At 28.9% G+C, this 18,290-nt stretch overlaps 2 protein-coding genes across 5 annotated transcripts; one reads left to right on the plus strand and one right to left on the minus strand.

Annotated features, from left to right (window-relative positions):
* The first annotated feature begins 1,645 nt into the window (after window positions 1–1,645).
* LOC132944621 (G protein-coupled receptor kinase 1) lies at window positions 1,646–13,828 on the plus strand. Of its 4 annotated transcripts, none has more exons than XM_061014067.1 (17): window positions 1,646–2,926; window positions 6,019–6,095; window positions 6,304–6,380; window positions 8,101–8,202; window positions 8,565–8,639; window positions 8,699–8,760; window positions 8,842–8,893; window positions 8,975–9,166; window positions 9,255–9,420; window positions 9,621–9,762; window positions 9,824–9,998; window positions 10,257–10,369; window positions 10,443–10,605; window positions 10,685–10,853; window positions 10,926–11,179; window positions 11,282–11,446; window positions 11,918–12,438. In XM_061014067.1, exons 1-16 carry the CDS (start codon window positions 2,814–2,816, stop codon window positions 11,432–11,434), a joined length of 2,085 nt encoding a protein of 694 aa, XP_060870050.1. In that variant the 5' UTR covers window positions 1,646–2,813; the 3' UTR covers window positions 11,435–11,446; window positions 11,918–12,438. The 4 variants fall into 4 exon arrangements, with proteins under 4 accessions (XP_060870050.1, XP_060870049.1, XP_060870048.1 ...); XM_061014066.1 differs by lacking the exon at window positions 11,918–12,438 and adding an exon at window positions 13,266–13,828 and having other exon boundaries at window positions 1,647–2,926; XM_061014065.1 differs by having other exon boundaries at window positions 1,648–2,926; window positions 11,282–12,438.
* Window positions 13,829–15,484: 1,656 nt separating this feature from the next.
* On the minus strand, window positions 15,485–16,630 carry LOC132944626 (S-phase kinase-associated protein 1-like). The gene has a single exon (XM_061014078.1). The coding sequence runs from the start codon at window positions 16,336–16,338 to the stop codon at window positions 15,850–15,852; it is 489 nt and encodes a 162-aa protein (XP_060870061.1). The 5' UTR covers window positions 16,339–16,630; the 3' UTR covers window positions 15,485–15,849.
* Window positions 16,631–18,290: the final 1,660 nt, after the last annotated feature.

Raw genomic sequence — 18,290 nt, forward strand, 5'->3', positions numbered from 1 at the left:
GCTCGCTTACGTTCAGTATTATAAAACGATAAATATTATATATTTTACTACGATAAACTTTAAAAATGTTTGTTTTAGGTATTAGGTATACTGGCCACAACTTAAAATATTTATTATTTACTTTTAATAATATATATTTTATTACTAATATCGAAAGTAATGATCCTAAGAGACTAAAAAGTGGACGGTAATCGCTTAGTGCTTAGCGCCTACCAGGTCCACAGTAGATCTCAAAATCCCTGTTTGAGTACCTCCCCGGGTAGGACATAGGAGAGTGAAAAATACTTTATGACCTATTCTTATACTTAACAAATATACAAAAAAAAAATTCATTAAAATTGGTCGAGTCGTTTCGAAGGAGTTAGAACATTACACCGTGACACGAGATTTTTATATATTAGATAATATACCTATAATTACCTAGATATTGTATAATTTCAAATTAGATGCTCACAATATTTTTTTAAATACAAAATTTGTAGGTATGTATTTTAATTACATAATAATACCAAAAAGATTTAAAAATTAAAATAATCATGAATGCATCATCAGCAAAAGCTATAATTTTTTGACACCCCAACAATTTGCCTCTTGGGGCATTTGTCCCTTTCGCCCTCCCCTAATTGCGCCACTGTATGTGGGGCATAATTTAAGGCTAAAATCTGATTAAAATTACATGTAATTTATTGTTTTAATTTTTTTTTTTAATGCTTCTTGTAAAATCTAACTATATATACCTGATACATGTGACATTTAAATATTAAATAATATCTTTACAAATATAAATGATAATTAACAAATTATGTAAAATTATGTTTTTCTGACATTCGAAACGATAATCGCTGTATTTTTTGTTGCCAATAAACGATGCTGCGCGGGAGTCAAAACATGTGCAAATAGTTCGGCCCCCATGGTACTAGTTAGGTCAAAAAAGGTATAGACGTTGATACATTATAATATATTTGCACGCGCGCGCAAAGTTCAAAACCCGTCGCGTCGAGCCACGACATTAGCGCTCGGTCATCGGGACGCACTGGCGTGCTCACTCACACAACTACACAAGGCCTCGTTCGAATTGAGGGACGGTCGGACGGACCACCGACGTCGCCGCCGCGGCTTTAGATCTATCACAGATTAAATGAATTTAATCTGTGGATCTATCTATAAAACCCCTAACGTTATCAGTGTCCGCTCCGTTCCCCTCGACCAGCTGAACACTTGAGCAGCGAGCACTGAGCACGGGCGCCGCGGCTCACAGAGTAATAATATTGAAACGAGCCGTCCCGGCCGGTGATACCCGTCCCGGCCACAGCCACAGTATTGCCAGCACAACAACAATAACAACAACAATAGCTACTGGCGACACCTCGTGACAGAAAACAGAGAGTACGGACCATAGACCGACTATAAATGGACTGATCGTAGAAAGAGAGGTTCGTTAATATGTCCATGGTACGGACAGATGCGACCTGGCCGTCAGTCGCACGCAAGGTTTATAGATAATATAGATAGACATATTATCTATAAACCTTGAGTCGCACGCACTCGCCGTCACGCGACATCAGCGAGCACGCACGCATTGGTTACGCGCGGTGGACGTGATATCGCTAGGGGAGTGAGGGGGGACACGGCGACTGCAGCGAGACGTGTGTGATACTCGCGGGCATCGGCCGGAGCGCACCACCGGTAGGCGGCCACGAGCTCTCGAGCGGCGGCGGTGCAAGTGTGCAACGGACCCGACGGAGATTTTTGTCGTTCCGCATTCGCATTCACGTACGACTACTACGACTTCGTACGGCTGAACACCCCTCTCCACCGCGTACCCCACCATCGTTTTGCGGCCCGTGGCGTGTGTGTGTGCGGGAGCGCGCGCGCGCGCGTTGGTGTGAGTAGTTTGTGTGTTGGTGTGTGGGTGTGTGACTAAGTTTGTGTGTGTGTCGACCGTCGGTGTGCTTTTGTGTGGTCGGCCTGTCGTACGACAATAATTATTATATCGCGACGATAATAATAATGTGATGTGCGCGCGGGCGACCTAGTTTCGCGTTACGTACACTTATGTGCCGCCGTCGGTTAAACGACCGTTGTCGTCGCCCAGGTGACTGATACCCGTCCGACACCATAACACACAAACTATAATAATAAATAATAATTGCAATACCTAATGTATAAATAATATTTCACGGACCGACCACCACCACCACCACCGCTGGCGCCTGGCCGGTTAGTAGTTAAAAAACTACCACCACTGAGGTACCACACACCACACACCACACTCCCCCGGACTCTTTGGTCGGACGGTTTTGTTTTTTTTCGATTATTTCGTTCGACCCGACGGGAACCCAACCGTGGCGACAATAATTTACATCACGACGTCGCAGGATCGTCGTTGTCCAATTAGCCGTGGTCGTCATGTCCGACGAACGCCGCGGCCGCTGCCGTGGCTGCGATGACGACGGCCACCACGGTGACCGCGGTTGTTACGTGTCTTACGAGATCGCGGCCGTCGCGACTGCTGCGAACGCGACTGCCGTGAAAACTGACAAGTGATAATGGTTTCCACCGAGTCTAGGTTGCCGACCGTCGTGGCCTAGGTTGTTGGTGTGGTGTTGAATCGGTTGTTGTCGTTGTCGTCGTCGTCGTCGTCGCCGCCGCCGCCGATTGTGGTGGTTGTCCGACACGTCGTTCGGCTCTCACCCGCGGTATCGTATTATATTGCGATTTCCATCAAATCGCCAGTCAACCGTCGAGTTTCGTTGGCACGGACGCCCGTCTTGTCCGTGTTCGAATCGCGTGTGAACTACCCTCCGCGCACGATGGCCGACTTGGAAGCCGTGCTGGCCGACGTCAGCTACCTGATGGCCATGGAGAAGAGCAAGTGCACGCCGGCGGCCAGAGCCAGCAAGAAAATCGTCTTGCCTGACCCCAGGTAATAATATACTCTACCTGTGCGCCTAACCAATTACAAAACTTTTAAATACTTTTACTGCACTCATAATTGAAGAAAAATAGATATTTTTGCCCTATTCAAAACAATAACATCTGCCTTTAGGTGTAGTGAAAACAATCAGGATTTAGCAAAAAGAACTAGAAAAACTGTATTTAGTGAGTTTATAATTTATTAGAATAGAAGCATTGCAATTTGTTATAATATGTTTAACGAATGATTTTTATCTGCTTACCCTATTGGATAGGTAGGCAAATAATTGTTTTGTAGGTCAAAAAACAAAATTTGTTTGTACTTAATTTTCTGCTATTTTGAATAATGATAATAGCCAATAGATACCTTGTATTGTACATTTACAACATATTTAGTTAGTATACTCTGTTTAACGAGAAAGCATACCAATTCTGCACATCCCCACACGTCATCCTGCTATCTAAACTGGTTACTCTGGCAGGGTATCGCATGGACATTGTAGAAGAACCAATTTTGGCCGGCTTCTCTTGCTGAACAGAGTAGTATTGATAAAAATCTCAATTAAACAGGTTTTTTTAATTTAAATAAACTTGTAGGTTTAAGCTTTCAATCAAGGCTGTTATAAAGTAAAAATTGCAAATAGACCACCAAATAATTTTAAGCCAAGTAAAATTATTGATACAAATTCGTGTACCTATAATATTATTTCTTATTGAAAAGTTGTCTTTATAATAGACTCTCCTATTTATGTCTTCTTAAATAAAAGTTACTACCTACCTTAAAGCATTAAGATATTATTTAAAATGGACATTATTTACTTATTGTTTTTATAGAGTTTGTACAAATGTTAAAATTGTGTCCTAAAGAATTTTAGAGCTTAGCCGATAACATACAAAATCATTTCTAACATCATTAAATTAAATTTGCTCTATTTAAATATTATACTTTTTTTTATTGCTGTTTATATGAATATATATGATATTTCTTAACAATATTGTTTTGTTATTAAACATAATTGTCATTAAGAGGACGTTACACCCGCATATGTTGTCTCTATCTCATAAATTTGCAACAAAGCAAAAACTGATTTGCACGGGATAGAACCACTCAGGCTGTAGTGATAGTTACGACTACAAATTGATATACAATGTTGATAAAAACATTGTCTGTGAAATATCATTTTTATTTTTTTATTTTACTTATATAAAAGAAGTTCTTATTGTTTCAAAATGTATTATTTTTGTGTTTTTCAAATTTGAATAACTTTTTTTGTAGTTCCGATATTAAAAAAAAATTAATATTTCACAGCCAAAGTTCTCTTTTTTATGTGGTGAAAATTTTGTTTCTTAGTTATCTAAAGTAGCCTTCTCGGTTCTTTCCTGCGCAAAACAGTTTTTGCCATGTTTAACATTTGTAAGACAGACAATACATGCGGGTGTAACGTCCTTTTAATTTGCCAAATATGTATTGCTCCGTTGACCAATACACAAAGATTATGAATAAGTATTCTTAATTTTTTATGAATATTTATTTCTTCACTATTGTTAAAAAATATTTGCGTTTTAATAATAATTCTATCAAGAAATATTGTAAATTTCAAATAGAACAAAATATATTCTGTAGTTTATAGTTGTAAATTATTTTATTCCTTTTAATTATATATAGTTATGATTTATTCTTTCATTATACTACTAACATAATATAGTAAGTACCTATAGCATGTTAAAAATGTTTTGTAATTGTTATAATCATTATAAGACAAGTTACATGCATTTATTATTGTTTAAATTCACCGTTTATGTAATTAAACAATTTTTTGCCTTTTGAAATTATGAAATAGTTATGATAAGTGTTAAAAAACAAATAAAATTACAATATATTAAGGTTTAAACTCAAAGCTATACATTGAAAAATAATCTTTGTCTATTTTTTTTAAACTCATATAGGTAAAGACAAATTTAATATTTTCATTACTGGAATTTTAAATATATGATCAGTCTGACAGTCACATAGTCACATGTTAGAATCTTCATTCAAAATCAATAATAAAAACTTCTCCCTATCCACTATTTAAATATCTATTTTATATTTAACTGTTGTTTAAACATTTTAAATTAAAATAACAAATTTAGGTAGGTACCTAATTATTTGCTTTCATGGTTTTTTTTATTTTTAAAGTAAACAGATAAATTAATAAATGGACATTATTCATTAATTATTTTGCACAGAGCAGAGTATATTTGTGTAATGCTTAAAATGTGTCCTATAGAAATTTAGAACATAGCCGATTTCATTTCAATAGCAAAGTTATGAAATGCAGATGATTCTTACATTTTATCATTTTTATTAAAATTAAAATTAAACTAAAAAAAATGATTTACTTAAAAGGTTTTTTATTTATTTTTAAAGTAAACAGATAAATTAATAAATGGACAATATTTATTTATTATTTTGCACAGAGCAGAGTATATTTGTGTAAATCTTAAAATGTGTCCTATAGAAATTTAGAACATAGCCGATTTCATTTCAATAGTAAAGTTATGAAATGCAGATGATTCTTACATTTTATAATTTTTATTAAAATAAAAAAAAATACTAGGTATAATATTTTTGTAATTTTAGATATTTTTATTCACCATGATGTGTTATGAAATGAATTTACATTTTTTTGAAAATTATTCGTTTTCATACATAGGTTTTCACAATATAATTTCAATTTGTAAGTGAGTTATGACTGAGTATGAAAATTCTTGCAACTAAAAAATGCTCAGAACTGTTAAAAATGGAAATGCACAGATAATATTCTCACCTCCAAGTTTGATAATATGTCAACTCCCTCTAATATTAAGCTAACTACACAAAATTGGTTCTGCTGAATACAAACTTGCTGTATTCAAAATAAGTATTACCTACGTCCACTTAACCATAACTTGTTGAAATTATTTTTTTATCTTTGTAACAATTAATAATTTCTATTAAATATAAAAATCAATTTTAATTTTATTACATATGAGAATAAACAGGCACTAGATTTTTGTTGATAAATAACAATTAAAATAAATTAGTATATTTTGTGTAATAAACATTTTTTCTTGTTTTAGTGTTCGAAGTGTAATGCACAAATACCTGGAAAAAAAAGAAGAAGTTAATTTTGATAAAATCTTCAATCAAGTTTTAGGTAATTTATAATTATTTACAATGTGTTTCACACTTTCACAGTGTTTGTCCACTCCAATACATAATTTATTCAAGACATTATTCTGCTTAAAGTTTATATTTAGCCGAAATCTTGTTTAAAAAATATTAGTAGGGACAAATACAGAGGAAACTTATATGCATATTATGAAATATTATGTTTATGTATATTATGATTTTGTATATTTTAGGTTACTTGTTATTCAAAGATTTCTGTGAACATCTACCTGAAGATGAGCAAATACCTGAAATTAACTTTTATGATGAGGTAAGATTTATAACTCTTTTAAACATATACCAACGTGACAATATGGTTAGGATAAGAAAAAATTCTATCTTTTAAAAAAAAAACTGATATATAATTCATTCTTGTTTAAAAATGTATTTTATCTAATTTCTATTCAAGTGGAATAAAGGTTATTTTCTATTTTTGTATTAAATTAACATATTTTGGAGATAATTACTATTTACGATAAGAGATTATGAAAAATTTTGCATAGTCGATGATGTATTTAAAACAAATTAGAATTATTTACTATAGAAACTACCCACATTTGTCATTATCACATGGTGATTACATGGGTTAATGTTGAAAGGTCATTTTTGATGTACAATTCTCAACAATACAAGAAAATTTTACATAAGTATGTTTTTCTGAAGATGATTAGTCAAAATAATATATTATTGTAAAATTTTTTAACTCATAATTAATTGGTTTGAGTATTTTGTTTGTAATAATAGTTATTATTTTTGACGTGGATTTGCTTTATTTAATTGTAAAATGGCTCTTTGCATTCTTTCTTTACATTACAAGTTATTTTTTTTACTAGTCTTATATAAATCAAACCTTAGTTACCTATGTAAAAAAATGTAATATCTACTTTTAAAATAAGTTTTTGAATTGGTTAACATTTAAAGACTTAAAATCTTTTTCCTTTTTTTATTTTGTAAGATATTCCAACTATATATAATAATGATATTGATGCTTGTTAATTTGCTGTAAATACATTAAATTATCATTATTATGAATTAGGTAAAAATTATAATTGAGTATGATATGTGTCAGTAATGTATGAATAAATTATTAAGCTAAATTAACAAAACAAAAAAAAAACGTTAAAATCCAAATATATATGCCAGCCTAAATTATTTTTTAGTGCATATATACTTTCATTTGCTGGATACAAAATTTTGCCACTATTAAAAGCAACCATTACTTGTGATGGTATATGACTGCATAAAAGAAAATGGTAGAAGGCCTGAGGACTAAAGTTTTTTCATCATGAAAATAGGGTGAGCTTATGGTCAAGTGGAACTGTTACAAAACAGCCCCAGTCATCATCTTTCCTTGTAACTTTAATAAGTGACCTCATTACACTGTAAACACGCCTATGGCGGGCTATCCATATAAATTCTCAACAACTTGACTCTTGCATCTCTATTGAGATTTTTTTTATATACATACATTGTTCGTTATATCTGTGGTCGTACTAAATACTAATTTGAAATGCATTATATATGTTTTAATAATAAATAATATTTTAGAGTAATTAATAAAGGAATGGAATTATAAATTAGATAGTTAATGCATACTGTGGAAATTATATATTTAATAAACATATTTATAAAATAATAAATAACATCTTGTTATTGTGTACATTTTTATGGTATAGGTATAAAATAGGTTAATTGTTTTTGTAATATAATATATTAAGTAGTATCTATTATATGATAATTATTCAAGTATATACATATTTATACATTGTTTACAAAATATTATTATATTAATGTTATAATAACATTTTCAAACAAAAAAATTGCTGTCTGATTTATACATTGTTTTCAAAATTAAATGTTCAATTTTATCTATAAATCAATAGTATATAAGATATTTATAACCTTTAAAGTATTGTTTCTTGTCTTCATAATTTATAGTAAAAACACATGTTTGATATTCTAAGAGTTCAGTTATATATATTTTTTTTCAGATCAAAAGGTATGAAAAATTAGAATCAGTTGACGAAAGAAGAAAATTAGCCAGGGATATTTATGATAATTATATTATGAAAGAACTTTTATCACATACTCATGTAAGTAAAAATGATTTTATAGTCAATTTAGAGACTATTTTAACAATTTTAATATTTTATAGCTATAATAACACAGTTTTTATACTTAAACATCTGGGTCTAACCTTCTCTCCAATGCTCTTAATCAAAGAGCAAATTAATTTGTTGTACTAATTATATCGTTGATCAGCCTTTTAAATCATTTAAATGCCAATTATTTTTTCCTCCCTCTCAGTTCTCAATAAATATATCCTAACCTAATAATATTCATCACATACATTTTTTAAACTATTATACTTTTTTAAGTTGTTTCTCTGTTTAAATGTAATGGTTCATAATCATAATTTCATTAATTTACATTATTGATTTTAATTATCATTTAGAATTATCCCAAAGATGCAGTCGCTCATGTTCAAAAATATTTGATGAAAAATGAAGTGCCTGTTAATTTATTTGAAGTAAGAAAAACTGTACGCAAAAAATGTTTTTTACGTAATAATATTATTTTTATTTTTAGCCTTATATTAAAGTAATATTCAATCATCTTCGGGAAGAACCTTTTAAAAAATTTCTAGAAAGGTATGAGCATTTTGAAAATCTATTTTAACATTATAGTTACATTTAAATTAATAATACTAATTGTAAAATATTTTTTATTAGTGATAAATATACTAGATTTTGTCAATGGAAAAATTTAGAACTTAATATTTCGGTAAGTAATTTAATATAATATATAATATTATGTATCACATACATAATTGAAGCATTAAATAATTGTATTTTTTTATTGTAGTTGACCATGAACGATTTTAGCGTTCACCGTATAATTGGTAGAGGTGGTTTTGGGGAAGTTTATGGTTGTCGAAAAGCTGATACTGGCAAGATGTATGCGATGAAATGTCTTGATAAAAAACGAATAAAAATGAAACAAGGTGAAACACTTGCCTTAAATGAACGTATTATGTTGTCTCTAGTCAGTACAGGGGTAAATATGACCATATCAATCTAATAAAGCATATATTATATTTAAACTTGCAATTCTTTAATCATTCATTATTTAACTTGGTTTATAGGTGGACTGTCCTTTTATTGTCTGTATGACGTATGCATTTCATACACCTGATAAGCTTTGTTTCATATTAGACCTAATGCATGGTGGTGATTTACATTATCATTTAGCACAGCATGGGGTATTTAATGAACTTGATATGAAGTTCTATGCTGCTGAAGTAATTTTAGGTAATTAGAATTAGAATTTATTAAAAATATATCATTTAAAACTAATTTTCTCAGTCAGGGTTTTGTGGTTTTTTCAATAGTAAGAAATATTTAAATACTCAAAATTATATTTTTAAAAGATTGACCGAGCAAATTAGTATTTTATGTTTAAAAACTATGTTATACATATTATTTATTAACATATATTATTTTATAATTAGGCTTAGAGCATATGCACCGACGATTTATTGTCTACAGGGACTTAAAACCTGCCAACATACTATTAGATGAGTATGGACATGTACGAATATCAGATTTAGGTTTAGCGTGCGATTTTTCTAAAAAGAAACCACATGCTAGCGTGTAAGTTAAATAAAAAAGAATGTGTTGAGTATTAAAATTGTAATATATGTTTTATAATTAGGGGTACGCATGGTTATATGGCACCAGAAGTGTTATCAAAGGGAACAGCTTATGATTCAAGTGCAGATTGGTTTTCTTTTGGTTGTATGTTATACAAACTACTTAAGGGTCACAGTCCATTTAGACAACATAAAACCAAGGACAAACACGAGATTGATCGAATGACTCTAACAATGGTACATTTATCAATTATTTAGCTTTTTAATATTTCATAAAATAAGCTATTATATTTTTTACTTATAGTTTATAGTAGTAAGCCCATAAGTAAATAATATTACAACTATTCATTATTTTTAAATTTAAATAATTTCAAGCATGACTTTAATGCATTTATATATTTATCAACACTTAAATAATTAAGTTAATTAACTATTATTTATAATATAATAAAATATGTATTTGTTAATTTTGTTAATTCAAATTAACAAAAACAGTTTATGTTGCAGAATGTAGAACTTCCAGATTCTTTTTCAAAAAGTTTAAAAGATCTTTTAGAAGGACTTTTACAACGTGATATAAATGAAAGAATTGGGTGTCGAGGAAGGGGGTAAAATAATTGTCAACATTTTTAACTGTCAATATAATTTTTTTATTAATTATATTTTTTAATATTTTTTTAGGTCAGATGAATTGAAAGAACATCCTTTTTTTGCGGGACTTGATTGGCAACAAGTATACATGCAAAAATATACACCGCCTCTTATACCTCCTAGAGGAGAAGTTAATGCTGCCGATGCATTTGATATTGGTTCATTTGATGAAGAAGATACAAAAGGCATCAAAGTAAATTTAAATTATTCTTATTTTTATGAGTGACAAGTTGTATGGATAATAACTGATTTTGAATATTTGTAAATAATAGTTAACTGATGCTGATCAAGAACTATATAAGAACTTTTCTATAACTATATCTGAAAGATGGCAAAATGAAGTTGCTGAAACAGTATTTGAAACAGTAAATTCTGAGGCTGATAAAGCTGATCAAAAAAGAAAGTCTAGGCAAAAAAAATTCAATGAGCACAATGAAGAAGGTATGTTTATATATATTAAAAAAAAAAAAAACAACAAATTTTATTAATGAAATCTTAATTTGATTTCTTTAGAATCCGACTGCATTCTTCATGGATATATTAAAAAATTAGGTGGACCATTTGCATCTGCATGGCAAACAAGGTATGCTAAACTGTACCCTAACCGGTTGGAGTTGCATTCAGATTCAGGATCAGTAAAAACTGAAGTTATCACTTTAGACCAAGTATTAGAAGTCAGTCCTGAGTTAGTAATAGTTAAAAATGAGCAATGCATTGTATTACGTATGAAAGATGGAAAAGATGGCAAACTAGTTCTTACCAACAGTGTAAGTCTTAGTTCATTTTATTAAGAATGACTAACATTTTATATTGTTAACATTTGTGCCCCCTTATTTTGTTTATATTGTTATTGTTAATTTAAATTATAGGATGAAATTGGTTTAAAAGAGTGGGCATTGTCGTTACGCTCTACCCATAAATCCACACATGATCTGTTAAAAAAATTGAAAAAACCAGGAAAAATGTTCATTCAAGAAGAAACTGATCCACTATCATCTACTACAAACACCAACGGAAATTAGTTACATAATAAGGTATTAGGTTAAAAAAATCTCTTTGATGAATCTCAATACTTCTCTTTGAATTAATTTAAATGTTCTGCTTTATCCATAACCTTCCCCAGTTCCCAGTTTTTGTCGACTTTTTACCCAAGTTTTATTTGCTAAGGTTAGTGTAACACTACTATATAAGACTGTGGTGTTTCATTATTTCTTGTTATTGTATTGAGAATGGATAGTATAGATCAATGTTATAAAATACTATTTTTTATACATTTTATAATTTTTTAGTACAATTTTTTCTAATACATACATTTTTGTGCATAAGACCATACTTATTAAAGGAGTTCATGACATATGAAATTATTTCTAATATTTGGTGCCATAAAATCTATAATTTCAATCTACAATCATGTATTGTATTTTCTATTGTACATATTTATTTTATTATTTTTGTTTATTCGTGCCAGTAAATAATTTTAGTCAAGTATTGTGAATCTGTTACAGGTTGTTAATGACTGTATATTTCCATGCATCAATTTAAATTACATTTTTCAAATTTAAAACTTAAACAAAAGAAAAATTATTTGCATGCAATATCTTAAGTATGTGTAAGATAATATTATATTTTACTGTTTGAATTTTTTATTTAAAGTTATTGTCGTTTATGCAATAAATGATATTTCTTGTTACTTTTTCAATTCTAAAATGTTTAAAAAATAACAAAAACTAAGGTAATTCATTGATTATAATATTATATAGATTTCATCATTTTATATTAATTATTGAATAATCAAGAAGAAATATTGACGATTCTTTGATTTTGAAAAAGAGAGGGAAGTTTTTGTGTTAAATATGATTCTCGAACATTGGTATATTTTGTAGCTTGAATTTAATGAAAATCATATTATATGTTGTAAATTGACAACCTTGCAGATATTTTCAGTTGTAAATATTGTCCGTTTAGTTTTAATTTCACTGAAACCAATTGAAGCTAAATTTCTAAAGTAGATAAATGGTTAGCAATTTTATATGAATAAAATTTTTTTTTCAATTTGCAATTAAATATATAAGTTCTGTTAGCTACTTACTTCAATTTGTTTATCAGTATCTTCAAATGCATTTTGACTGAATCAACATCATGTCTAGTCGGTAAATTATGTATATTAATCCAATGATTGTGGTTTCTTAATTAACATGTACCATTACAAATTGGAAATACATCATAGTGGTTTTGATATTAAGTATCCGCTTTTTGGCTCTCTATTGAAGTCATACAATTGTATTTATAACAAGACTGATAATTTCGATGTGTTAAAACAACAAAAAAAAAACCATAATTTTCATCAATATTTTGATCACTGTCAACTTTTAGGACTTAAATTTTCACTTTATTTGCACCTCGTTAATGATATATAATATGAATAGAATGAAAATTTTTTTTTTCAAAATAAGCCTTATCAATGTTAAAAATATGACTTAAATTTACAAATTTCTTATGCCAACTAACTTATAATTTTTTTTTAATGTCGACAATCAAAAAATATATATATATATATCTATATATCTATTACAATATTGTGGCCAACAAAATTTGTAAATACATTTTAATTTTAAAATTCCTGCATCATAATATGTTATTAAAACTTGTAAATATTATACTATACATCCTAGTCTAGAGGAGTAGGTAATTAGTAATTACCAATTTAAATAATGATAATTAAATATAATATTATATAGGCCTAATTAGGTTTAATGTGAAATAATAAATTGCTTTTAAATACTATTTTGTCCACTATATTTTATATTATTACTATTGTTTTTTTTTTTCATTTTTTTTTTTATTCACATCTAGACAGTGTACACCGTTTGTCATCACCTCAAATTAAATCAATAATAATCTCAATATAATATTTAAATTTTAATGACCATTAGCGAGAAGGGAATAATATATTTAAACATAACATAAGGTTTAATTGTTAATATTTAAATCTTCTACCAACTTATTGTTCTTTTTATTGTTATTTTATTTAAATAAATAAATAAAAAGTATTATTTTTATTGTTAATTCATTTAAATTTTTTATATCTTTTGTTACTTTATTTATTTATTTATTTTATTGTATTATTATTTATATTTATTTATTATTATTTTGTTATGATGTATATTATTTATTAATTTAACCTAGTCTTAAAAACTGTGAACATTACAACTTTTATTGTTTTAATTAGTATTGCAATCCCATTGTAATAAATTATACAATTAACATCGTGTATACACATTTCAATTTAATGAATATTGTAATATTTAGATATGATATATATCTAATATTATGTTACATATGATTTAATTAGGCGTGATTGCTTTATATCAGGTTATTAAGATTGTATGAAAATATAGATTAGAATTAAATATATATAAATATATATATATATATGACTCGATTATCCAGTTATGTATAATTATTGTTTAGAGTTAAAATAAAATTTAAAAAAAAATGTATCAAAGTGTAATGCAATAAATCCCATTAAATGTACACACGTAAAATGTATTTCAGGGAATTTTTATCGACATAAACCTTTGATCCTCTTCTATGTTCATTTTATCCGAGTGATGTATTTTTTTCGATTGCCGCTTGGAATTGTTCCAAATATTTGTACATTTTTGGAAATGTTCTTAACTTTCACAGGTATTTCCAAAATCTTAACGTCTTTGGAACTGTTCCAATAACTAACATATTTATAGACGTATTGTATGAGACTAAGTAAAAATGCCACAACGCTATCAAAATTAATTGAACATTGCTAGCAGAATCCTCTTGCCAGTATATTTCAATATACAGCTTTGTAACTAATAAAGAAAAAGAACACCTCTTGTCTCCCGAGGTTTTTTTTTTAAATCTTCATCCTAGTTGTACAGATGGAAAATAATTCCTTTTTTATACTGCTCTTTAATTATATATACTCAATACTTTTTATTTAGTTTATACATGCTCCTTATTCATAAGTAAAACAAAACAAAAACTGTAATCCTGGATTATTGCAAGTTATAATTAGTGAAACTGCTGTGCATTTTTAAAAAACTTTATAGTTATAAATTTTTAATAAATTAGGATTATCTAAGTTATTTAGTTCTGATTGGAATAAATAATAGATTGTTGACCGTTGATCAGATTTAATTAGAATAAATACAATTAGTTTTAATTCCTTCTAACACAGAAATGTACTAAATTTGATTTTATTCTTACTGAATTTCTAAAATAAACTAGGTATGTCTAAAGAAGCTTATAAAATTTTTAATTTACACCTTTATTAAATAGAAATGATTCTATTTAATAGAACTTTTGAAACATTATTGGTAGATGATTATTTATGGGATAATGATTTTGAAGTTGATACCATCATTCATGAACTACCTACCCAAGTTTATGTTTGAAAGTCGATACAATATTTGTTTATAAATATATCAATAAACTACTGGCCAACATTATAGTCGGGAGAATGATATGTTAGCAACGTTTTTTTTTCTTCGGAAAGCAGAGATACTAAAAATCATATACATCATTCTATATATAATACATAATATTTCAAAATGCGCGCTCTGCGAAACCATCACAGAAATTCATCATCAAGTGTGCGCATCAGCAGCTACTTTTCATTTTCCCGACTATAGTGACAGTAAGTTTCATTGTAATAAAATTCACATTTTTTTACAACATTTACAATAGACAATTGTACAAAATATAAAAACATACTATTTAATACACAGCCACGACTGTTGATAAAAAGAAAATATTTCCCTTAAGCTGTACTGCTGACCAAATAAATAATATTAATCTAGACATCAAGATGGAACACAAAATATGCTATTTTATTAGTTTATTATTTTTTTTTTTAGACAATTTTAATATTACTAATTCTGTAAACTCTAACTTAACAGAAAACTGACATCAACTGGTGATTTATAAAAATTCTATCACACAATGTTTCAATTTTTTAGTCAATAGACTTAAGCGTCTCAAATTATACTTTAAAAAAAAAGAGATGAATTTAAATTAAATAAAAGAAAACTGTATTGGGTAGATTCAATTTAATTTTATCAAGAAAATAATATACACTTTTAGTAAAATAAACACAATATTATATTGGAACTTACAGTAAAAGTTTAGGCATTTTAGTTATAAATTAATCAATACTCACACAAATCAAATTTGAAATGTATGCGTAGGTTAATCTACTTAATATAATAAGGCCAAGTACAGTTAAACAGGTAAAATGTACAACAAATGTTTAAATCCAAATTTTCCTTATATTAAGATATAAACTAAAATACAATTCCTATTACAAAAAGTAAACAAATATAAAATAAAGGTTTATTATTAAATGAAAAATTAAATATATGTCGTTGACAAAAAAAATACACTTGTAGATAAAAATTAATTACTTTTCCTCACACCATTCATTCTCTTTACGTACTTGATCCTCCTCTGCAGCCGTGAAATCATTTTTGATGTTGAAGGTTTTCCTTATTTCCTCAGGTGTCTTACCCTTGATCATATTAGCGACTGTCTTGCAAGTTACATCTAACAAGCCTTTGATATCCAAATAGTTGGCGGCCAATATGAGTTCAAACAGCGTACCCTGATCCACCTTCAAGAAATCTGCGTCCCAACTGGATATATCGTCGGTGCGCTTTTCACGTCCTTCGTCGTCTTCGGCCGGTGGTGGGTCGTCCTTGTGGTAGGTTGCCCACTGGATGACTTTCTTCAATATACCAGCGTTCACATTGGGCAACGGGACGATCTCTTCGTCTTCCTCTTCCAAGCCCAAGTCTTCCACCATAGTTTTAATTGTCACCGAAGCCTTGGCGATCTCAAAGTCGACTTGAAACACTTCTCCATCCGAACTCTGCAGCTTTATCATAGGCATCTTGTATTGACGTGAAGCGTGAACAAGCGGGTGAAAATACAGTCGAGAAAAACGAAAATAATTAAATAAGGACAACTGACGAATTAAATATTGATATGATACAAGCTGAAAATTGTATTTTGTGTGTCACTCAAATCAGTTAAATATTAAATTATGATGTAACGTATAAACACTATAAACTATTGAATGCTCAAGTGGAAAGCGTTTGATGAAGTTGTGTTTCGATCAAACAACAAACACTCGGAGCGTCACAAAAAGCCATATGGGATTTGGTAATGTGGTGGATACTGTTTGTGGAGCGGAAGGGATAGGGATTCGGGATATTATGGATAAATAAAACTACAGTGCGTCCAACGTGATTGAACGGAAATGCTGATGGTCAACTCTGCACTCTGTTGTAAAAAACCAACGTACTTATAAAATATAAGCAAAGCCCGTACGTTCATGCCCTAAAAAATGCCTAAATAAGCATGCATTCCAAATTGGCAAAATATGCCTTAAAAGTTACAAAAAAAAATGCATTTATATGCCCTAAATATCTAAACAATTTTTGAAATAACGTGAATTGTCCATTTATTTTAGATTCTGAGTGCAACGATGAATGTATTGATTTTACTATGTGTTTTTTTTTATTTTAAATTTATTTTTTATTTTTGTGCTGTTGTAGTAAACCCAAAAGCCATTATATTATTTTAAATAAAATAAGTAAAATAATAAATTATACATAGTATTGAAGATAGTCAGCCCTCGTCGTAGGTCTATCAAGCTTACGACAGTGCTTATAGTTATTTTGTAATTAAAACTTGTAATAATAAAGTGTTATGTAATTGTCATATTTAAAAAGTCTAAAAAGTGTTATTAATTATTTACCTATCTTTCTTAACCACGACTCAAGACGACAACGAACGTGCTACGTCGTTTAAATAATTATTGTATTAGTGTTAAACGTGTCCTTCACGGCGATCACTACGCTGTCATCACCTTTTATAACTAATTATACATTATACATATTATACTAATTATACATATAATAATAATTTATAAATAATTTGATGACGTATTTATTATACTTTATAACAGAAAGTCTATATAGGAAGTACTCTATAATTTTATTTATTTTACACACCTGGCAGTAGGCACCAGATTTTTTTTATAACTATTTAAAGATCGAATTTTGACAAAATTTAATAATTATTTTGTAGTTAAAAATTTTTAAAATGTTCAACTTTTATTGAAAATTTTAAACAAGGTTCAACGTAAGTAGGTAGTTTCTGTAGTAGCGTCTTCGAGATTTAACATACAATATGTAACAGAAAAACTTGCGAAAAAAAAATGATGATACTTAAACGTAAGACAAAAATTGTTAAAATTATATGATTAGTAAATAATTTAAGAAATTTACTCATGTCAGCAAATATAAAAAAAAAATATTTGGAAAAAAGGTTATTACATATTAGGTACGTTCCAAATTCTTTTAATCAAAAAAATTGATATTTTGAAAAAATCTAAAAAATTAACTACCTGACTACTTGATAAATGTTTTAACCATCAAAATTGTTCTTATAATTAGATTTACAAATTTTCTATTTTGAATATTATAATATCCAAAAATTTTTAATCAAATTTGAAATTTTTTATTTTCAGTGTTAAAAAAGGTGAGCAAGTGGGTGTCGCTCTGCTGTACAGAAGTTTACAAGTGGGTCACTGTAATGGATGGTGTTAAATTACTAATTACTAACCACAAATCTCCACCCAATAACACGGCTGCCCAGATTAGTAAATAGTAATGTCGTGTAACGTTGAAATCGCTAGTAGTATTAGCACAGAATAGATTTAATCTATTCTGTGGTATTATTGTAAATATATTGTACCGCCGAAAAACCATAGATATTATAAGATATATTTATATAATATCAATATTTATGCGAAAAACCGGCCAGTGAGTAATCACT

The sequence above is a fragment of the Metopolophium dirhodum genome, chromosome 5 (assembly GCF_019925205.1).
Source record: "Metopolophium dirhodum isolate CAU chromosome 5, ASM1992520v1, whole genome shotgun sequence".
NCBI classification, from domain to species: Eukaryota; Metazoa; Arthropoda; class Insecta; order Hemiptera; family Aphididae; genus Metopolophium; species Metopolophium dirhodum.